Genomic DNA, 23,556 nt, shown 5'->3' with positions numbered 1-23,556 from the left:
TAAAATAACTGTGTACTATTTAAATATATTTGACAAAGTAATTTATTCCTGTGATGCAAAGCTGAATTTTCAGCATCGTTACTCCAGTCTTCAGTGTCACATGATCCTTCAGAAATCATTCTAATATGCTGATTTGCTGCTCAATAAACATTTATGATTATTTTCAATGTTGAAAACAGTTGTGTACTTTTTTTTTTTTTTCAGGATTCCTTGATGAATAGAAAGTTCAAAAGAACAGCATTTATCTGAAATACAAAGCTTCTGTAGCATTATACACTACCGTTCAAAAGTTTGGGGTCAGTAAGAATTTTTTTTTATTATTTTTTTTTTAAAGAAATTAAAGAAATGAATACTTTTATTCAGCAAGGATGCATTAAATCAATCAAAAGTGGCAGTAAAGACATTTATAATGTTACAAAAGATTAGATTTCAGATAAACACTGTTCTTTTGAACTTTCTATTCATCAAATAATCCTGAAAAAAAATATTGTACACAAATATTTTGTACAATTGTACACATTAAATGTTTCTTGAGCAGCAGATCAGCATATTAGAATGATTTCTGAAGGATCATGTGACACTGAAGACTGGAGTAACGATGCTGAAAATTCAGCTTTGATCACAGGAATAAATTACTTTGTGAAATATATTCAAATAGAAAACAGTTATTTTAAATTGTAATAATATTTCACAATATTACTGTTTTTACTGTATTTTTAATTAAATAAATGTAGCCTTGGTGAGCAGACGAAACTTCTTTTAAAAACATTAAAAATCTTAGTGGTTCCAAACTTTTGGACTGTACTGTATATATAAAAACAGCTGACTTTTATTTTAAAGAAAAATATAAATAACTTATTTAAGACAGCAAAATGTATAAGATATAATTTTCATTATATAATACACTGCCTGGCCCCCCCAAAAAGTCGCTGTTTGGATTTTAATACGCAAATACTTAAGAATCTATGGATGGAACATTATTACAGTGATTATTATGTTTCTAGCATGTTATATGTTTGGCAACAGTTCTTTTAACCCTTAAAGATGGAGTGTGTAGCTTTTCATTTCTTAAACAATCATGCAGGAAGACACATCATGGCCATATTCCAGGATGACAATGTCAAGATTCATCAGGATTAAAATTGTGAAAGAATGGCTCAGAGAGCATGAAGAATCATTTTTACACATGAATTGTCACCTCTGAGTCCAGACCTTAATTTCATTGAAAGTCTTTAGGATGTGCTGGAGGAGACTTTACAGAGTGCTCACCTCTTGCATTGTCAATACAAGATCTTGACCAAAAATTGATGCACATCTTGATGGAAATAACATCACAACATTTTATTTCCATCGAGAGGTGCATCAATTTTTTGGTCAAGATCTTGTATTGTCAATGCCAGAGGTGAGCACTCTGTAAAGTCTCTTCCAGCACATCCCATAAACTTACAGTCAGTGCCAATTAATGTGTGAAAATGATCATGCTCCCTCCAAACAATTCTTTCACAATTTGAGCCTGATGAATCTTGACATCCTGAAATATAGGCCATGATACATCTTAATACATGGTTGTTTAAGAAATAAAAAGCTACACACTCCATCTTTAAGGGTTAAAAGAACTGTTGCCAAACATATAACATGCTAGAAACATAATAATCACTGTAGAGTCATCCATAGACTCTTAAGTATTTGCGTATTAAAATCCAAACAGCGACTTTTTTTTTTTTTTGGGCCAGGCAGTGTATACATGTATATATTATTCAAAAAGATGTTTAAACAAATATTTTTTTTAAAAGTTGAATGTTTATTTTATTTATTTACAAAAATATATTTGGACTGAAACTGTACATCTGTGGTTTATGACTAAAACTGACTTTTGGACCACTTGTGAAGTTAGTTCTGAGAAGAAGTCTTGTATCATTAACCAATTTAGCAAGCAGATGCCTATATTCATCTATATGACATTAATACTTGGCTATTAGTGTGCCCTAAATGTATAACTTTTTGGAACAACTGTTTCCCCTAACTATAGCTAAAATTAGTTGGGCCCCCCAGACAGATGGTCCCTTAAACCATTCATGAGACAGGCCAGCTATTTAACTCACAGTCCTGAGAGTGAAGGCAGGCATTCTTCGACTGAACAATGAGAAATGCATCTCTAGTAATGACTAGAGAGTAGGCTGGACAAAGAGCTGCCTGCAGGGGACCAGCAGTCCAACACCCCACCCACTCTTACGCTGTCAAGCCACAGTATCCACCGCCGGTCAACTGGACCAAATAGATGTGATTTGTAACCTTCTATCACCTTAAAGATGACCAAAAGTCAGCATTGTAAGAGGGCGCACAGTTAGTGTGAGCGCGAGGGAGGGCGCGCTTCATCCTGACGTAGCGCCGCTCGCTCCAGCCCTGCGCCGCTGTTGCGCTCAATATCTTCACCACGAAATCAAACCAAACGTGGCGATCGTTCACCGTGATTTGACATCGTGATCTCTGGGAATCAAGGAGATGACATTCATCGTCAACGTGAGTATAAATGTGGATTGCTTTTATTATTTGAAGGGTAAACACGGTGTGGTGAAAGCTAACGGTACTGCCCGCTGGCAAATGTTACATCACTGCCGCTGATTCACATTTAACCGAGACCGTGATTTGGTTAATTATTAAGACCGAACTAACACAACATTAATGAGTGTTGTTATTTGAATTATTTCAATATGGTAAGATACATACGTTGTAGATGTGTGCGCGTGCACCGTTAACGTTACCTCAGCTCATATACGCCCGTTTCTACTCGCGCATCGTCGTTTTTAACATTAAAGGTCTGTATTATGAGGTTTTACGGTCTTGAAGGTGGTTTTCTACGTGTTTAGAATAATGAATTTCCGGAATAATGGCCCAGAAGAGGCACATAGAATCAAGCGGTCATGGACACGGTAGGTTTCTTGTTTTGATGCTGATTTGACATAATTTATTTATGTTTCCTCTTGGCCTTCATTATGATGGTGCATTGTATTTTTTTAAAAGAAAGAATATACACGTGTTAAAATCACTAAATAGGCCAACAGATACAGGGCGTGCTGCTGTTATGTCAAATATGCCATAAGTGATTCGCTGTGTGCGCGTGAGGCCTGTGTTTGCGCATATCGATCACAGCAGCACCAGCGGTTTGTGAACAAACACCAGTCACATCACCACATTAAAACCTCGGCCTTCTCAAATGATATTAAAAATCATATTATCGGAGGGGGAAATATCGATTTTAGCGAATGAACACAAAACAAGCCGCATAAAACGTTAGGCCTGTTAATGTACACGTACAGTATGTGTGTTTGTTATGTGATGCTTCAGTGTGGACCTTTCTGTCCCTTATGTTGATTTTAAGGAAAATGCTATAAAAATAGCCTAATTCTGGAATAAATTAAAATACATTTAAGCTTTTTATATTTAGTAGCTTTGTTAGGTGACATATGGAAACAATCCATTTCTTTTTATTATATAGGCCTATTATGTTTATGGTTAATTTACTTTTAGCTTATTTGTGCAAGGTTTATCTTTCTCAAAAAAATACATAAATATAAATAAAATAGGAATACAAGATACACCTCTTGATGCACCTCTTGATGGAAATAACATCACAACATTTATTTCCATCAAGAGGTGCATCATTTTTTGGTTAAGATCTTGTATTGACAATGCAAGAGGTGAGCACTCTTTAAAGTCTCCTCCAGCACATCCCAAAAACTTACACTGATGTTAAGGTCAGTGCCAATTAATGTGTGAAAATGATTCTTCATGCTCCCTCCCAACAATTCTTACACAATTTGAGCCTGATGAATCTTGACGTTGTCATCCTGGAATATGGCCATGATGTGTCTTCCTACATGGTTGTTTAAGAAATAAAAAGCTACACACTCCATCATAAATATAAATAAAATACACCATTACACATACCAAATACAAATCCAATTGAATTTTTGATAAATAATATAAGAACTTTATTCTTAGACATGTTCTAAATGTTGCAATACAGATGAAACAGTCTGAAAAAGTTACTTTTTTCCAAGATTTATAGTTGTCAAAAGTGTCACTAATTTAAAAATCAGCCACTACTGGCATTGTCCGCAAATATTGTTCATATGCACAGGCCTTCTTGATAATTTACAACAAACATTGAACTTGTAACATTTTGGATCATGATTTGTTTTGTGTTACATAAAGGACACAGGCTGAAATCTGTTTCTTCCTGCCTTTGAAAGAACTTTCTAGTCTGATTCCATTTAACAAAAGCTGCTTGTGTTCAAGAGATGACTGGGAGATGTTGTCATTTAAATTTGAAGCTTAAATTGTGAGGGGTCAAATCTGACCATGATTATGTAATATAGTAAAACTATAGTATTTTTGTTTTGCATACAATGTTTCGTAACAAATACCATGGTTTCATTTATTGAAATCATAGTTATATATGTAATTATTAAGGATGTTTTGGGTAATGTTGTGATTGAATAATTATAGAAGGTCTATAATGGTGTCTGTAGTCTGCTTTTCCTTATTTTTGCAGGAGCTAGATGTTTACTTTCATCATGTTTACTTTCTACAGCCATGCTATATGAAGTTACACATAACTGAAAGAAGTAAATCTTTTATCTCTAGCATTTCCTGACTTTTTTAAGATTTCCAGGCTGCTGCTTCTTTTTATAGCTTCAAGTTTCCTAAATGACTGTATGAAAAATCTCTTTTTTTAAAGTCTTAAAATTACTATATTTTTGTCACCACAATAATTCAAATCACTTTGGCTATATTCAGTTAATCTTCTACTGTAAAAAAAGAAAAAAGAAAAAAAAAAGCATAAATAATAAATAAAATTGGATATTAACCTGTAATCATATATATATATTTTTACTTGAACATGTCTGTGTTTGTGTGTGTGTGTGAGAGGCATGGCGTCTTGTTGCCATCTGTCTGCAGCTGTCTGTCTGATCTTGTAGTTAAACGGCCAGTCTGTGGAATGTAGTAGCTGTCATGGCCTGTAGTTATGTAACAATGAGATATGAGAGAGAGAGAGAGTTTCTGCCCCCCTTAACCAGCCTCTCTATCCCTTTTTCGTCTTATTTACTATAGCAGTAGATTTGAAAGTTGTGATGTAGCTTGACTGGTGCTGATAATTTCAGCCAAAAATCTCCCCAGGTCAATCTAACAGTCTATCACTTGTTTCTTCCTACAGTATGTCTTAGTAGTGTGTGACTGATTTGAAGAAGTCAGGCTAAACTGAGTCATGAATTGCTGGAAATAGCTGTCTCAGTCTATGTGAACTAATTTCAGGTCTAAGATACTTTTCAGTGTTTCTCCTGCAATGTCAAGCTGGAAGTGGAACTTATCTGCATCCTGTTTTCCTTCAACATAGTTTGTTGAGACCCTAAGAACTTAAAGGGATAGTTCACCCAAAAATGAAAATTTGATGTTTATGTGCTTTCCCCCCAGGGCATCCAAGATGTAGGTGACTTTGTTTCTTCAGTAGAACACAAATTATGACTTTTAACTCCAACTGTTGCGGTCTGTCACTCTTATAATGCGTGTCAATGGGAACACAATTTATAAGAGTCAAAAAACATGCACAGACAAATCCAAATTAAACCCTGCGGCTTGTGACGGCACATTGATGTCCTAAGACACGAAACAATCGGTTTGTGTGAGAAAACGAACAGTATTTAAATAATTTTTTACCTCTAAAATACCACTATGTCCCACTGCCCTCCACATCCGGTGTGTGAGGTCTGAACTTGCTCTGACAACGGAAGTGATGCCTCACTAACAGGATGTGCAGGGCGGTTGGACATAGTGGTGTTTGGATGCCCTGGGGGTAAGCAGATAAACATCAATTTTACATTTTTGGGTGAACTATCCCTTTAACACTGAGCATTTTTGTCTTCATTAATCTTCATAAAGTTGCATAGAAATGGAAGTAGCATCAGATCTTTTCTTCCTTTTGTGACATACACCCAAGTCTAAGAACGGGTGGAGTTTAAGTGGACTAAATGATTGGAGAAGTCTGTCATTGATTTTTGTGTGCTTGTTTACAATAACAGTTATTGGCAATATATTAAATATACCTACAAGAACAGCCTCAGGAAAAATTTAATTACTAAATGTTACAACAATGGTTTTAATGCACAATTTCAAGCTTAGTTTTGTAGAAAATGAAGGAAAGTAGATTGAATTCTAAAAAGAAAGATATTCTTTTACATGTTGTCTTTAAAAAAAGGCCAAAGATCATTTTCAAGGCATAAAAACACATGTATATGAGCAACAAATCTAAAATTTGGTGACACAACTGGCCCAATAGACCCAAGACTTCTGTCAGCCAAAGCTCTCTCATATTGGCCCTGGGCCATCCTTATTGTTGAGGCTACTACATATAAAATGAATGCTAATAATCTATCATTATAATACTTGCATGTCCAAGTTTAGGCAATTAAAAAAAAAAAAATAATCTTTTTTTTCCTGGAATTTAATGGCACACTTCTAGATTATGTAATTGATTTTGCCTTGTGACTATACAATGGGATCTATCACCAACACTCTGACACACACTCATTGAGGCTTTCAGATGATTTAATATGCTTTCTTACTTCACACAGATGATTTTAGGTCATTTTCAAGCTTTGCATGCCCTATTACTTTTTGCTACTTTTTTCCCCACCAAAAGGTCGCTGACCCACAGACATTTCCTCCTTCAAGATTTCCGCCTGTCTAAAATGAGGTCAATGTCCACAGCTCACCCCTCCCTTCCTTTCTCTAGTGAATTCATTCAGCACCATTTGTACACCAGAAAAATATACTGAATATCAGGTTGAACAAAATAAGTACCAGGGTGAGAGCTGTGGTTCTTATTGGTTAGCACATATGTGCCGTAGTGCTTGTGCGGGTGACAGGAGTTCAGCTAGTGTCATTTCCTGAATCTCACATTTCCTGTCCTATTTCTTCTATCCCCAAAAATGGCAAAAATATAAAAAGATCACTGTTAGAACCCAAAGTGAGATACTGTAGTTTTATGTAGAATCATCTCCATTACAAGTAAAGCTCTTATTATCTATGAATAATTTATAGTGTGTTGTAAGGACTAATCTGGAAAAGGTCAACACTATGTTTTCACTTGAAAATGATTTTTTATAGTTGCAGTGTAGAATGGTTCTCTTGACTCTTCACCTCAGTTTTACTGTAAATGGTGTTTAAGAATAAGTTTAAGAATATTTGTGTTAGTATAATGCATTTACCTTATATTACATATCAGTTAAATTAAATAAATTATGTATTTATTTCCTTGTGTGTGCAGGATCCTGTAAACTGGATTTACTTAATTATTAATTTGTTTGTTTGTCTCTATGTTTTTTGTTTGTTTGTTTTGTCTGGGTTTGGCACTCCTGCTTTATCCCAGTGGATCATGTTTTTGTTATGTAACTTTTTGTTGAAAATGATATGATTCCACAATGAGATGCCAAACTAAAATGCTTTGTCCTCTAATGTCATACAAGAAAAGAGTTTGAAACTGAATCCTGTCTTGTTTATTTTCCAGATGTTTTCCTTCCGCCAAGAGATCCTCTTTAACCTTTTCTTTAATGTTCCTCACTCTCCAAAACCACGGATTGGCATTGGACGTGTAAACTAAAGTCCTTTGAAAACCACCTTTTGCAAATATCCCAAAAAATTTTGTCCTCACCCACACTAGGAGAAGATGGACAGTCCACCTAAACTAGCCGGGGAGACTCTTATTGTCCACCACATTCCGCTGGTTCACTGCCAGGTTTCGAGCTCACGACAGTGCTGTGGTAGTCCTTTGAAAAGGAACAGTAATCCCTTCAGCTGCCCAGAGAACCTGGGATTGATTCGGACAACCTCCCTACCTGAGAGAGACATTCTTCAGCGGGAGGCCTTGGTGTACAGCAGCCTCATACAGACGTCGAGCTGCAGCCTTAGCTCTAGTGACACTTTTGGGGATGGAGGGATGAGAGGAGGAGTGAAACGAGGAAGAGGAGGGAGAGAAGGGAGTATGGCAAGCGACACTTCCTCTTTCACCTCAAGCAATTCTGAAGATCAGGCTCAAGGTTTGCCAATGAAGACACGTGAACGGCCAAACTCGAGACGTAACCCCTTTCTGCTCAACACTGAAGATGAAGATGATGAGGATGAAGACAATCTGAATGGATATTTGGAAGACTCCTCTTTTCACCTGCATGGAAATTTGCATGAAATCTCAAATTCAGTGCTTGCAAATGAAGACTTGCCACCTTTCCATCTACATGACCTTGGGTTCACCGCTGAACCTTTTCTCTTGCATGGGTCTACAGAAAAACAGTGGTGTTCTACAAATGGGCCTAGTGGGGAAGCAGAGAGCAGAGACCATACAATAGGTGGGACTTTTGATTTGTCTACTCACATGGAGGGCCTGAACTTGCTGAGATTAGATAGCCAGCGGCGCCACGGAAGCAGTGGTTCCACCCTTTCAATGGACTGTGGTGATCAAGAATGGGGTGAGGATGATGATTATGAAGACCAGTCCATGCAGGGCGGTAGAGGAAGCTCAGAGTGTTCCAGTCTGGCAGCACCGCACTGCTCCTGTTGCAACCTTTCTCAGCCATACCCTGAACATTTTCAGGAATCATTTTCTGAGTGTCACCAGGGCTACGGTAGTGATTCTTCCTGCAATAGCTCGGATGGAGTGCTGGTTAACTTCAGCACGATTTACAACAAAATGAACAATGTTGTCCCGGCCAAGCCATTGCTCAATATCAATAGTTCTGATGAGCAGTCCTGTGGCTCATCTGTGTCTGAGCTCATTGGGATGTGCGGGACAGAATGTAGCAGTGGACGTGGAGCTTTCTACCTGGACTTACACACTTCGCCAATCGAACCCCCTCAGCATCCTTCAGCCACTCAAGAACATGCAAACTCTTCCTCTGTATCTCAGCCACAAGGTGCCACTATTGAAGTAGATGCCAACTGTAACTCATACCACAACCTCCTTGGAAGTGAGGGACTGTCCTCTGATGAAACCTCTGCCAATGACCTCACTTCGTGTCTTCAAAGCCAAGCTCGCTTGGTCGTAGCAACGCAGAATTACTACAAGCTTGTGACGTGTGACCTTTCTTCCCAGTCCTCTCCCAGTCCGGTGGGATCATCGGTCACAAGCTGCTCAGATGAGCACAGCAAAGGAAGTCCCACTCAGCCAACAGAGTACTACCTATTTCAACAAATGAAAGAGGATGAAGAAGAGGAATATGCAGAGCTGGTATATTATTTACTTCATTTGTTGTTGACTTGTATTTAGCATTTCGTGCCATGCCTCATTCTGTACTCCTTAGCAATATTACACTACCTTGCATGTTGTATCTTCTTATTTTGTTTCTAGTTACTTCCTACCTTTACTTTCTATTTCTTTTCTTTTACCAGAATGCAGAAAAGGATCCAACTGAGATTGACTCTACCCATGAGAATGTAATTGAGGGGCAGGTGTATATCAACATCTCCCCACCTATGACAGCCTGCAATTCAGTTGGTGCTTCGGGGAGTGGTCGACCTCGTTCTCGCAGCTACGATCGTAACCTGGACAAGTCTCCATCTCCTCGCCTTGGATCCTTGGAACGCATGCTCAGCTGCCCTGTTCGGCTCAGTGAGAGTGCAGCTCCAAGCCCGCCACCTCCACCACGTGTCACTTCTTTTGCGGAAATAGCAAGAAATAAGAGGAGAACTGGAGGGTCACCTTCACAGAGGGGTGGCATAGAGGCCACGTCCACACACTCTCACTCTTCTGGAGAGTTCTCGCCCATCCTGGAAGGCCTTCCGCAGGGTCAGAGCCACAGTTTGCCACCACTCACTCGATGCCATAGTCAGGGGAGCTGTGAACAGACTCGAACCAAAGCAGAAGGTAAGAAGAAGTTTTCCACAATATCTTCTAAAAAAGAGGATAGTTAAATTGTGTTGTTTGTAAAAGCTTTTTTATTTTGTGTTGTTTTGTGGATTAACTTGTTTGTAGTTACACAATAGGTTCTTGGTTGATTTTGGGACTCTTCTTGACTATTTGTTGCTTGGGTAACGAGTAGCTACATAACTGTGAACAATTCTCTAGCATTTTAGACCTAGCTAGTAAACAGTTGTGTATTCTTAGTGATTGCCCTTAACACAATTTTTTGCTTTATTGTCCAAGCCAATTTGGTTAGCATCTGTTAAAAACATAAATGTACCACTGTTTCCTCTTGGGCAAGTTGCTAGGCTGCTGTTAAGATGGGTTTTTAGCACTTTTATCTGTGGTTACTAGGTTGTTCTGGGTGGTTGGTAAAGTATTACTAAGAAGTTCTTGATGGTTTCTTACTGTCCCAAGTCAAAATAGCCTACCCAACATTTCTGATATTCTGGTCTTCTAGATACTATGATACTTTGGACCCAAAATGTAAATTCAGTAATCGTTTACTCCTCATGTCATTCCAAAGCCATATGACTTTCCTCCATTTAATACAAAAATATCTCCAAAATCTCTTTCTGTGGAGGAATGAATGTCATGTGGGTTTGGAACAACATAAGGGAAAATTAAATATGATTGTGTTTGGGTAAAAAAAAATTATTTTATGTATGTATTGTATAGGCTTTAAGCTATTTTATAGTCTGCCAAGTGAAATTCAAGTCTGATATCTGAGATAAGTAATAGTAATAGCTTAGGAAAGTAACTATCTTCTTCAAACTGCATTATTTGAGGAATTAATGTCTGTAGCACAAGCAGTGCAAGAGTTGAGAGTTGTTTAATAATTAGGTTAAAGGGTTTGAAAAAGTAAGAGAAATAGGCAGACAGGTTAGCTTGTGTTGTGTTACTGCAGTGGATGTTAATTCTCCTTAATGCTCTGCTGCCCCTGCTGGCTGTGACTGAGTACAGCAGTGTACTAAGAGCTCTGACATATGAGTATTCAGGCATGTGGAGCCAACAGTTTGCGCAATAGCCGGGTGACGTTTCACACACACTCTGTGCCGGTCAGAGCACACACAAACACACATACCCAGAGGTGTACACAGAGGAGCTTCATAAACAGGCTGTTTTGGACATAATATCCTGGTTGTTTTTGTATCTCATATGGTCATTAAATGTTTGGAGCAGTGTTTTAAGGTATGTGTTTAACAGAGTTGGATTTTTTTTATATATGCATGATTATGTTTCAGTTTCATAATCAGACTCTGTTGACTTCTTTGCTATTGCTATTGCTACTGCTGGGTTTTATTTCAGCTGTTTTAAAATGCTGTGTCACTGCCATAGCCATTCTGGTTTAAATTCAGGTCAGATAATTTGCTTCATATTGTAATTATATGTATCTATGCCAGTTAATTTAATTTTTAATGATATATAAAGCTTTATATTTGGTGAATGTCTGCATTACTGTCTTGAATGCTACTCTGCCATAGATTCTGATGTTTTGTTCTTAATCTTCATATCTCTTATTTTCTCTCCAACCCCTCTTTACTCTCTGCTCCATCTCTTGTCTTTCTACCCCTAGGTGGCCTGTCTAGCTCCACAGACTCCTCTCCGGTTGTAATTCGCTATAGCAAAGATCAACGTCCAACCTCATTGCCTATTCAGCCCTTCACTTTCCAGCACCAGTTCGGAAAACCCCAGGCGAAGCCTATCCTTCCACTTCTGGACGGATACATCAGTCATATGCAGGCACGAGGGGCTACAGTGCCTGAGGGTGGTGAAGATGAGTCGGAAGAAGACCACAGGCCATCTCATGACATCTCCACTGCACCTACAACAGTGCGGCCTTCCCCACTGGGCAGCTACTCCCCAGTTCGCATTCAAGGTGCACCCACCTCTTCTGGAACCTGCTCGACATGCACTCCAACCCCAGGTGGTCCAAGGCCGCCACGTTCCCTCTCTTGCCCCATCTCTGCGGGTCTTCTGCCCCAGCATACCCCACCTGGAGTGGCCATACGTACAGAGACTCCTAAACTCGCTCCCTTACCTCCTACACCGCCTCCACCTCCGCTGATGAAGCAGAGTCCTCTGATGCCTGCGTTGCCCACTAGAAGTCACTGTTTCCACCGTGGCAATTTGCCGACGCTTCCCAGCTCTGGTCTCAGTCCTCTTGGACAGCTGGAGCCAGCGCCGCAGGAAGAGCCAGTGAAAGTTTTACCGGTGTGTGTGACACAGCGACAGCCAAATGGTAGGTTCAGAGCAAAAATGAGTGAATTCAGACACAGTTCTAGACACTAGTGTGTGTTGTATGACTTTATAATTGAAATTCATGTTATGAAACTCAAATTATTATTTTTTTGCTTTCAAAAACATGAATATGGTTTGCTTCGAGTTTTATAAAAATCTTTTTTTTTTTTTTTTGCATCTGAACTCAGTCGGTTAGGCCAAAAGAATCATATATTTGACTATCTGAACAAAGCCTTAGCTTCCATACTTAGACCTTGGCTTTTCTTTCCTTTAACTGCTGCTAACAACTTCTCTTTTCTATCCCTCCTGTTTCCACTTCTGCCCATGTTTTGCATTTCATCACTTTGGTATTTCAACAATTTCATCTTACCCTTCTTTCCCTTTTGCTACTTTTCCCTGTGTATGTATGTCCATCTATCTTACTTCCCATTCACCAATACTTTTTTCTTTCTCTTCATATTCCATCCATCCTTTGCCCCCCTTTTCCTTCCATTTTGCCTTCCAGTGCACCACCTCTCCCCACAGGCACTCAAATGGAGAGAGTACAGGCGCAAGAACCCTCTGGGTGTGGAGCGCGGTAAAGACGGCCATCATTCTTTCTCTTGTGCTTTGGAAACCAAGAGAACTGGAACTCGTGTCATGCGACGCAATGTGTTTGATTTCCCTTCAACCAATCAACCGCTCAGCTTCGGCAGACTGAATGGTGCTGAACCAATTTCTGTCACCCAATGGGAGTTTAGGGGGAGGAGCTGGAAAGGAGGCTGGGGTGGAGGTTATTTTGTCTGTAGTTAGCGAGCACTTAAGTTTGACAGTGACATTATCTTTTGTCTGTTTTATACAGTACTCTATCTGTTTGTTGTATGTTTACATTTATCTAACTGATACTGTTTTTGTTTACAGGGCAGTCATTGCGGCAACTGCCGCAGTGCTACAGCGACTTCCTGCCTGATTATTTCTCTCAGACAGAGCGCCCACCAGAGGAATTCTGCTTATCTCCTGATGCCAATACTGATGAATCCATCTCTATAGACCTGTTGCAGAAGAGAGGTGTGTGATTTTGTTTCTGTGTAGTAACACTAACAGTGGAACATCATTTTTGCATTTTAAACATTGTCCAGATTGACCTTTATCTCATTATAGTCATATATACAGCAATGTAATAACCCCAGCAAGCACATCTTTAAAGCTTGATGTGGTTAACATGAACCTTATCGTTGTGGTGAGCCCTTTAGCTCTTAAACATAGTACATGCATCACTCTTGCATATGAATCTGCAGTGAATGTTAAGTGTGTCCTAGTGAGTAAAATGCAGAAGCGATCTAAGTCTCCTGATATTATTGCTCACTCAAACATGGCCCATTTGCTTTCCTCTCATCTCACAGATTGACAGGTCCCATCAACGAGACCCTCTGAACTGCACAAGCGCATGACAGACTGTGTTTATGTGTACATACTCTTTGTTGGGGTTTAATTTGATTAGATAAATTAAATAATAGAATATGTCCTTTTCTACTAGGTTTGGTGAAGGCCATAAACACAGCAGTGGATCTAATAGTTGCTCATTTTGGCACCAGTCGGGATGCAGGAGTTAAGGTACAACATTACATTTGAAATAACAGTGTTAAACTCAATATACTTGAGTTCAAATGTCTCACTAAAGGTATTAAAAGCATTGACAGTACCCTCTGGTCCACTTTCGCTCTCTCTTACAGGCCAAATTGGGTAATAGCTCTGTTAGTCCGAATGTGGGTCATCTTATTCTAAAGTACCTGTGTCCTGCCATTCGTGAGATACTGCATGATGGACTGAAAGCGTATGTACTGGACCTGATCATTGGACAACGCAAAAACCAGCCCTGGAGTGTGGTCGAGGCCTCCACGCAACTCGGTATGAGAGGAATGGTGATGATTTAAGATTATTATGTGAATGAGGATGAAGGAAATGATTTATGTTTATCCTTTCTGTCCTAGGTCCTTCTACACGAGTTTTGCACAGTCTATTTTCTAAAGTCAGTCAGTATTCTGAGCTGACCAATCACAGTATGAGACTCAATGCCTTCATCTTTGGCCTGCTAAAGTAAGCCTCTTTCATGTTTCGCTCTCTTTTCATCTCCCTGCTTTCCCTTTCACTCTTTCTAATCATGTTCATCTTCACATTGCCTATGAAAGCACATTTTTTACCTTTCATCATTTTTGCTTGTTAAAGCATGAACACGAAATCATAATGGATTTCTTAATTAATTTTCTTAATAAACATTCCTTTATTGTGTGATTCGAAGGTTTTCTTGTTGAATATAACTTTTCAATTGGAAATGCATCACATTATGGAAGCAAGTTGCATTGCGAATGCTGACTTTAAAATGGATCCTTGGTTTCATCTGTGCTATTTGATCCTTTTTTAAAAATAAATATTCTGAGAGCACCGTTTGAGAGCATACAGTAAGTTTCTCTTAGCAGTCAACAGTCTTTAACAGTCTTTACATTCAGTACTGGCCCTTTTAATACATTTTGCTACTTAAGTTTTAGAACAGTTTTTGCATTAAAAGTATGCTTATGATGTCTTAAAATGGCGTCTTGGTAGGCATCTAACTAGGTTTTGGAGCAGATCGACAGTGTATAATTTTTATCAGCACTGTAACAAGCCAGGCCTCAGAAACTGAAATCATGCTGTCTAAAGCTCTGCAGTGTGATTCAAGAAGTCTTTAGAAGTCTTCAAAGGCTTCATTTTTGCTTTGATGGGTCTTGACATAGTCATCTTAGCTCCTGTGCAAACTTTCTCCTTTCCACTCCCATTAAAATTACATTCAGACACACAGCGCTTTGATCATTGGTTTCAATTATGCATTCTGCAGCATGCTGATCTCTCTCACTCTGTCTGTCTCACTCTGTGATGTGGTCACTCTGCTTCATACAGTGTACAGTAACCATGTTCAAGGGTCCTTGTTGTTGAACTTGTATATTTCACTTGTTTAAAACAGATTTGTCTAGTCCAGGGGTCTTCAACAGGGGGTCAGCAACCCCTAGGAGGTCTACAACACTACTGCATGGCAATTATTATTTTTTCTGATAAATACATTTTTTTTTTTTTTTTACATAAACTGTTTATATCTAGTCATCATGACTCGCTGCCTTCATGTGTAATTTTGAATGTTAGTAGATCTTAATAAAACATTATCCAGTGGTCTAATACTTTCATTTGTAATATCTGATTAACACATTTGTGTTACATAATATGCCACATAACAAATTTACAATAAAGCTCATCCTCATATATAAACACACACACACATACATGTATGTATACATTTTATCATCCTGACAAAAAAAAAAAAAAGTATCACAGTTTCCACAAAAATAATAAAGGGTTAGTTCACCCAAAAATGAAAATTCTGTCATTTATTACTCACCCTCATGTCGTTCCACACCCGTAAGACCTTCGTTCATCTTCGGAACACAAATTAAGATATTTTTGATGAAATCCGAGAGTATCTGGATCCACACATAGGCAGCAATGTCACTGCACCTTTTGACGTTCAGAAAGGTAGTTAAAAACATGGTTAAAATAGTCAACGTGACTACAATTTGAACCGTTGTCATACGTAGTGAACTCAGTGCATGCTTCCTTGTTTATGTCCGAATGCCGGCTCATTATTGGCTGGATCCTGTGTCAGCATCACATGCATGCGTTGTGCTGCTCATGTGTCCTGCTTCGGCCAATACTGAGTTGGCGTTCGGACGTAAACAAGGAAGCCTGCACTGAGTTCACTACGTATGACAACGGTTCAAATTGTTGAATAAAGTCGTTATCTTTTTATTTATTTATTTGTTTGCGCCCAAAAAGTATTCTCGTCGTTTCATAACATTAAGGTTGAACCACTGTAGTCACGTTGACTATTTTAACCATGTTTTTAACTACCTTTCTGGATGTCAAAAGGTGCAATGACGTTGCTGCCTATGTGTGGATCAGATACTCTCGGATTACATCAAAAATATCTTAATTTGTGTTCTGAAGATGAATGAAGTTCTTATGGGTGTGGAACGACATGAGGGTGAGTAATTAAATACAGAAATTTCATTTTTGGGTGAACTAACCCATCAAGCAGCATAATTGTTTTCACCTGTGATAATAATAAGTGTTACTTAAATACCAAATTAGCATAGTTTAATAATTTCAGAAAGATCATGAGACAATAAAGACTTGAGTAATTCAGAGAAATATTTCACAGGAGTAAAGTACATTAAAATGGAAAACAGTTATTATAAATTGTAACTATTTCATAATATTTGTGATTTTACTGTATTTTTGATCAATTAAATACAGCCTTGGTGTGCATAAGAGAGTTCTTTCAAAAACATTAAAAATTGTATCAACCCCTAATGTAATGGAAAAGATATATAAAAAGATGATATATATTTTTTATAATAAAATGTGTATTAAAATGCAAGTAAAATTAAAAATGCAAGATTAAAATAGTATTTATTAGAGTATTCAATTATTTAAATATATTAATATAGTATTATATGCATGTTATCATATGCTGGACTTACAAATCCAGTACACCACTCAGTTTTGCACAGTTTTAAACGGTGTCCCTGCTCTCTGCTCTATGTCCAAGGTTGAAGACCCCTGAACTGGTATAAGTGTATTATTTTCTGTTATTATGCAGTAATGTTCCAGGTTTGAATTTTAGCTCACTTGGCTTAACTGTTTTTCAGCTTGCGATCTTTGGAATTCTGGTTCAATCACATTTATACACATGAAGGTAGGAAAATACTTTCAGTCTTGTTCAAGAGTAGTTGGCTTGTTCATAGAAATGGTGATGTAGAGCCAAGATTTGTAGGTTTCAAATACTGTATTGCCAGCATAATTCTAATATTTAGTGGGGTTTTTTTTGTGTCTGTCTGTCTTTTCTCTCTCTGACATGGTTCCTCAGATATCATAGCAGCACACTACCACCCATGGGGTTTCCTACCCCTGTCTCAAGGGGCGTGCCAGCCACTGTTCGAAGAGTTACTGCTGCTGCTTCAGCCGCTGTCACTGTTGCCCTTTGACCTTGACCTGCTATTTGAGCCACACCAGCTACAGAAAGGGGAAGAACACCTGAGACGCAAAGAACAGCTGTGCTCTGCACGCCAAGGCCTTGACCAATCAGATCGCTCCACCTTCCAGCTAATGCGAGGCTGTGGAATGTTGGAGTCTGGTGCACAGGAAGTGGGAATGCTGCCTCAGAGAGAAAAATTCATGCTGAGAGACGAGGACAGTCGGTTTAGGATGGAGGGAGTGACATTAAAAACGAAACGAGATGGGCGGAAGAGTGCAGGAGCAGAGCGTGAATCACGGAATAAGGAGGCTGGAGTTGGCAAAGAGTGTTTGCGGAAGATTGACGCAGGGCAGATAGAGGGCGGTGGGTGGTGTGCTGGCAGGATGAAGGGAGTTGGAGAAGATTGTGAGAAGGAGAAAAGGAGAGAAAGAGAAGGAGATGGAGCCAAACAGAGAAACCGACAAGCTGGCTGGTGGTATCAGCTGATGCAAAGTTCACAGGTTTACATCGACAACTCTGCCGAGGGCTCAAAATTTGTGAAGTGGGAGAAGAGGAGGAAAGAAGGCATTGAAAGTTATCGGCAAAGCCATCCACCTCCTAGAGAAGGTGTCGTTGAGGGGGCCGAAGCCATTCAACAGATGGATGAACAGGTGGAACATAGTCGGACCAGCAGTAGCAATAATAATAGTGTTGGCAATGGGGTCCTCCACCAATCAGCATTGTCAGAACCCACCAAAGCTGCAAAGGGGAAGCCATCGTGGATGGGAAGTCCACCGGAATCAGTGCTCACTGAGCTGAAGAAGAGTAAGGAGAAGCAGCTAGAATGTCAGGATGCCTATGAAGGGGTTCAGGCCCAAGCAGGAGCAGGGGAGGTGCTCCGCTGGGGGCGGCTGTTTGGAGCTGGAAACTCAAGCAAGATGGAGAAAAGTGAACAGAAATCAGTCAGGAAACAAAGGCGAGTGGGCAAGCATCCACCTCTTTCTGTTGGAGAGTAATCAGTTAGCATGTTTTCATCAGTCAAGGCCTGATATACATATATATTGGTCCATAATTGGGTTTCATTTCCTTCAACTTCACCAAGCTTCATTATTTTTTTTTGCCAAACTTCAATGGCTTTTTAACAATGATTTGGTTTTACACAAAGCTGCTAACATCAATTTTTACAAAGGTATTTTTAATATAAACTTACAGCTAACTTTTCTACTTTTTCTATCTATATTTTCTCAGATTGCCGTCTGGTTGGTTGAGTCTTGACCGTTCTGTTTTGGATTTGGTGGCTCAGTCTGTTGGAGTGGGGAAAAAAGCAGAGCAACAATCTCTCACGTCTCAAAGCCAAGAATCCCACCTTGGCCCAACTGAACAAGCACAAATACAGAAACCCCCAACACAGAGACAAGCCCCTCGGTAATGTTGTTAGACAATACATAATAACTAAATTTGTGTTTCAAACTTGGCATGGCAGCTACATAAGTTTTTAATAAGCTTTGGTTTTAGGCTTTGATTTAGGCTGCCTAAATGAATTCCACAAACATTGTCACTGTCATGACGCTCAGTACACGTCTTGTTTTGAGTCATCTGTACACAGGAATCAATGCCTCTTGATTCTGTGCATCTTTGTAATGTAATGGTGGTTATAGAAGATCAAAAAGATGCAATAGATATTTAAAAAGATAAAATAAAAAGACTTTTAGCACTTTAGCACTTTGAGATGAATTAATTCCAACAAACGTGTACACAACAACAATGTACTAAAATGGAAAAGTTTTTTCTTTGTGTTTTTCATGTACAGACGATAACATTGTCAAAACGATTCCTGTTCACACGGATCCGTGAAAACGACTAAAAACGCTGTATTATGCCGCCAGGCCAGTAGTTGGCGATGTCACTTTGTAAAGAAACACTATGCACCTATAGACTGAACATGTAACACAAGTGCGTGATGTCACCGTTTTCACAAATTCGCATTTTTGTTGTTTACATAAAAACGATAATGGTATAGTTTTAAAAAATGAACTTTGAAACCCGTTTTTAAAAGTTGCATTTTCAGGCCCCCAAAACGCCATTGTTGTGTTAATGTACTGCCAAAACGCATAAAAAGTGAGTCGTTTTTAGTTCTTAGAAAAGTCTGTCAAAAAAAAAAGGGTTAGTTCACCCAAAAATTAAATTTCTGTCATTTATTACTCACCCTCATGTCGTTTCAAACCTATAAGACCTTTGTTCATCTTCGGAACACAAATTAAGATATTTTTGATTTCATTTTTTGGTGAACTAACCCTTTAAGTGCTGCCTTGAAAAGCACTGTAATTGTCTAAGCACATTTAAAGGCACAATATGTAGGATTTTTCAATTAATATATATATAAAAAAAACACTAGAATAGTGTTATTTATTTTGTTGACTTGTGTACGTACATTATACCAAATGTTTCCAAGAATGTTTAAATCCAGAGAAATAAGCAATTTTTAACCAGGACAGGAACATGTCCGACTGTCCGTGCGTCATACCGATCAGTGACGTCATACCTGCGTTACCCTCGATTTCTGGTTTTATTTTGTAGAAACCATGGAAACACCAAAGACGCTTTAATACATTACATGTTTTATTAGACAAGGGAACAACTGTTTGGTTACATTTATAGACAGAAAACTAAATATTGTTATTTAACTCAACACGTTTAGTCTGGTTTGAATCTAGTTTTCTTGATTTTCTGCAAGTGCTATGCTTTTACCATGCCTCAGAGAAAAACACTATTTTGTGAAGTAGCTAACATAGCATAATAAGATGCATTTTTATTTTTAGTAATAGTAATACAGCATTTTCTCCATCATACAATATTTTTGTATTTAATTGCATGCCATTTATCAACACAAGCCACCCAACATTTATTAATATGATATTCTAAAATCGATCTAGCTTAAAGCAGTGTGCAACAAGTGTCTCACAGCAGCTGCTGAGCAAACGCACAGAGTAACGTTATAACATAATTTTAAACACACTCAAATGTACCTAATATGATAAGCGGAAGCAGCGACTGTGCCATAATAAAAGTTCCATTGCTCTCGAGACATGTGTCGCGCTCGTCTCTCATTAGGAATCGCTCCAGTGTCCTCATTCAGCTCCCACAGCACTTGGCCCCACTCTGCTTCATGCTACAGTAACGTTAATAATCTCATCCATGAACATGATTTCTGCCCGAGTCCCGTTCCAATTCTTTTCCACTGGCTGTGAGGTGAAGACAACAACTCCCAAGTTCTCCCAAGAACTCTTCGTCATCAAGCTACACCTTTGTTTTGAATAGGCGACCTCTAGCGGTGAAAATTCTACATACTGTGCCTGTGATGTAATTATTTGAAAATGAAAAGACATTACTGCTATACCTGATTAATTCTACATTTTCTTGATTTTCTCTCTCCATCTCTCTCTCTTTCCATTTGTTGTATATGTTTCCCCATTTTCCCTCTCTTCACCCCTCTGTTTTCCATCTCTTTCAGTGAAGTGAAGGCGTTATGTCATCATATTGCCACAGAGCCAGGCCAGCTCAGTTTCCACAAAGGTGATGTGCTTCAGGTGCTCAGCAGGGCAGACTCTGATTGGCTGCTGTGTGCTCTGGGGGACAGCCAGGGCCTTGTTCCCATCATATACGTCACACTGATTGAGGACAGTCAGGAGCGCTGAAACTCAAAGGCTCTGAAATAGATGGGAGTGAGATGCGATTGGGGACAAAGAGGAGGGTCACTGCTTTTCTGAATATAAAAGCTGCTGCACAAGAGATGAGTCTTGACGGATTCATTTTGTGCTTGCATGTGTATGTAAAAACACCAATACACCAATACACACATACAAACATCACACTTTGCTGTTGTGAAAGCACCCTCTTTGTTTCAGTGAACAGCAATGAGCCAACCAGTGGTTAGAAAGTGTAGATCTAGTTTCTGAGTAGTGAAATTGTTTGCAATGAGCCATCAGGTTTTGCAACATAGCTTGTAATCATAAATGTCAATAGCCTTTTAAAAGAACTAAAAAACCAAATGAAGTTGTTAGATGACACTACTGGCGCATTTGCCTTGTCTTTATTAAATACTGTATGATTTTATGTAATCTAGATGTTAACCAATTCATGTGTTGCAACCGACAGTGCGTGCACGTTCCCTTCAGAGGCCGTGCGTAACCTGGAGGTCATTCGTGAACATCTCGTTCCTACTCGCAAACCAATCGTGCAAATAACTGTATGAAGCTGAATAGTACATCACTGAATAAGGGACATCTCGGGTTTTACTGCAAGTCTACAGGAGTTAAAGCTCATTAGAACTGAAAAAGATAAAAAATTTCCAAGCCTTATATGACAAGAGAAATTAGCCTGTCCAAAGGCATTTTTTTCTCCGACCTGTGCTGCTTTGACAGATAAATAGATAGGCTAATGCTATCACCACGATCTCTAACCATTCATTTCAAGCTTTTTTTACCAATAAGGGATAATTTACAGCAAGATTGTTTGCATGTAATGGATTGCACCACAAATGTTTTGCTTTTCTGATACTTAACTGATTTGAAGAGTTGAAATAAGCTCCATCTTTGACCTTAAATGTACTATATTCCTTCCTATAACAACCTTTTGCGCAATCTGCAAGAGAAACAGAGAGGGAGGACATGTCTAATGTTGGCGTACTTTAGACTTTTGGTTGTTTTGTTTTGGTCTAAGGAGTGTTTGAATTCTTTTGGCCTATATTAAGATAGATCAGTCTGTAGAAGATGAACAGATGGATGTAAAGATAGAATGGGATGGATTTATAGAGTTTTATTTATGTAGTTGAATAAATGGCAAGCAAAAAAAAAAAAAGGTTTAATGGGGTTTTTAGTGGCAAATCACTTCCCCCTTAAATATACTAAATTCATGAGATGATTTCCTCCAGCTATCAATATGATCTTGCTTGAATATTATCTGCAAATACTTTATTCTGCTTTTTGCAGTAGAGGACAAAAAGGGAAATTTGAGCAAGGATGGTGAAATACCACATAAAATATTGCAGTGTGGTACCATATTGTGCATTAAGTTATGGCCATTTGATGTGCTAAATTTAACTCAAGGTGAGGCCTTATGGAAGGGATTGTTTATTATGTATTATTTTATTATAGCATTAAATTATTTCAGGACTTGAGGATGATCAGCAATTTTATTTAAAATTATCTCGGGCCCTGTATGACACTTGATATGCTTTTGCTTAAAGTAATATATAAAATCATATTTTGATTTGATTTTTTCAAATTGCTTTATTGAGACATCAATAGATGATTGTCAGAGTATGTTTTTGTTAAAACAGTTCTATGATTTTTTTTAATGATTATTTTCTGTTCATAAAATGCATTAGTCATTATTTTATGTATTTCTTATTGTACATATGTTGCATTCTCATATCCTCGAAAGGAAAATGACTTGTTATTAACAGCTTTTAATGCTAACAGTTAATAACGAAAACCATTCAAATGTATATTATATTGAAATGGGATGTTATGAGTAGAAGAAAACGCTCTCACACAAAAAGCTGCGCAATCTAGATTTTAGTGCTGCTGCTTTAGGTCAATCTTGGTCACTTAAAGGTTTGTCTGCTGGTCTTCCAAATACGCTTGGCTTTTCACTGAATCCCACCCGGAAAATATCAGGGAGAGAGAGAGAGTGAGAGAGAGAGAGAGAGTGTGAGATTGTGAGAGAAATAGCTGTCCAGTGCCTTTTTGAACCAATGTGTCTGCTAGTGAGATTCGAGAGTGTCTCCTCACAAGTGGTTGGTGCCATTTTCTTCTGTATGAGGTGGGAGTTAAAAGAAACTGCCATCTGTTTTGGATATAGCCTGTTGTTACTTTTCCCATGCAGACTGATAGAGAATAAACACCAGTGAAAGAGAGGAAGAACACTAGTTAAAGAGAGGAAGGCCTAGTTGGGAGTTTGATGTATGTTTGTGCAATATTCTTTCTCTCTCTGTCCCTCTCTCAATCTGCTTTGATCATCCCAATATTTCTGGCCTGTATATACTGTATGATACCTGTAGCTCACCTGACTCTCCTGTTGTGCTCCTATAACATTACCATCATGTATGAATATCAATAACAAAGTGCTCATGTGAACACCGATGCAGAGCCTCCTGTCCTTTTTTTCCTCATTTAAGTGTTTGAGATGTACTGTCTTAATGAGAACAATCTTTTGATGATAATGGCTCATTCATTTTAACAACTGATTTGCATTTTTCAAGATCCATGCACCACTTGAATCAAAACAGTTACACTGGCATTTCACTGATAAATATTTATTTATTGTTAATTAATTAATAGTT

At 38.5% G+C, this 23,556-nt stretch overlaps 1 protein-coding gene across 3 annotated transcripts; it reads left to right on the top strand.

Moving 5' to 3' along the window:
* Window positions 1-2,142: 2,142 nt before the first annotated feature.
* rusc2 (RUN and SH3 domain containing 2) lies at window positions 2,143-23,356 on the top strand. 3 transcript variants are annotated; one of them, XM_048188643.1, is made up of 13 exons: window positions 2,143-2,520; window positions 7,568-9,280; window positions 9,442-9,916; window positions 11,529-12,194; window positions 12,699-12,896; window positions 13,094-13,240; window positions 13,710-13,786; window positions 13,906-14,080; window positions 14,164-14,269; window positions 16,909-16,955; window positions 17,127-18,189; window positions 18,462-18,638; window positions 20,725-23,356. In XM_048188643.1, exons 2-13 carry the CDS (start codon window positions 7,727-7,729, stop codon window positions 20,906-20,908), a joined length of 4,869 nt encoding a protein of 1,622 aa, XP_048044600.1. In that variant the 5' UTR covers window positions 2,143-2,520; window positions 7,568-7,726; the 3' UTR covers window positions 20,909-23,356. The 3 variants fall into 3 exon arrangements, with proteins under 3 accessions (XP_048044600.1, XP_048044603.1, XP_048044601.1); XM_048188644.1 differs by lacking the exon at window positions 2,143-2,520 and adding an exon at window positions 2,600-2,930; XM_048188646.1 differs by lacking the exon at window positions 12,699-12,896 and having other exon boundaries at window positions 2,147-2,520.
* The last annotated feature ends 200 nt before the right edge of the window (window positions 23,357-23,556 follow it).

The sequence above is a fragment of the Megalobrama amblycephala genome, linkage group LG4 (genome assembly GCF_018812025.1).
Source record: "Megalobrama amblycephala isolate DHTTF-2021 linkage group LG4, ASM1881202v1, whole genome shotgun sequence".
NCBI lineage: Eukaryota > Metazoa > Chordata > Actinopteri > Cypriniformes > Xenocyprididae > Megalobrama > Megalobrama amblycephala.
The sequence above is the reverse complement of the archived record's forward strand: the minus strand, read 5'-3'. Positions and strand labels throughout refer to the sequence as shown.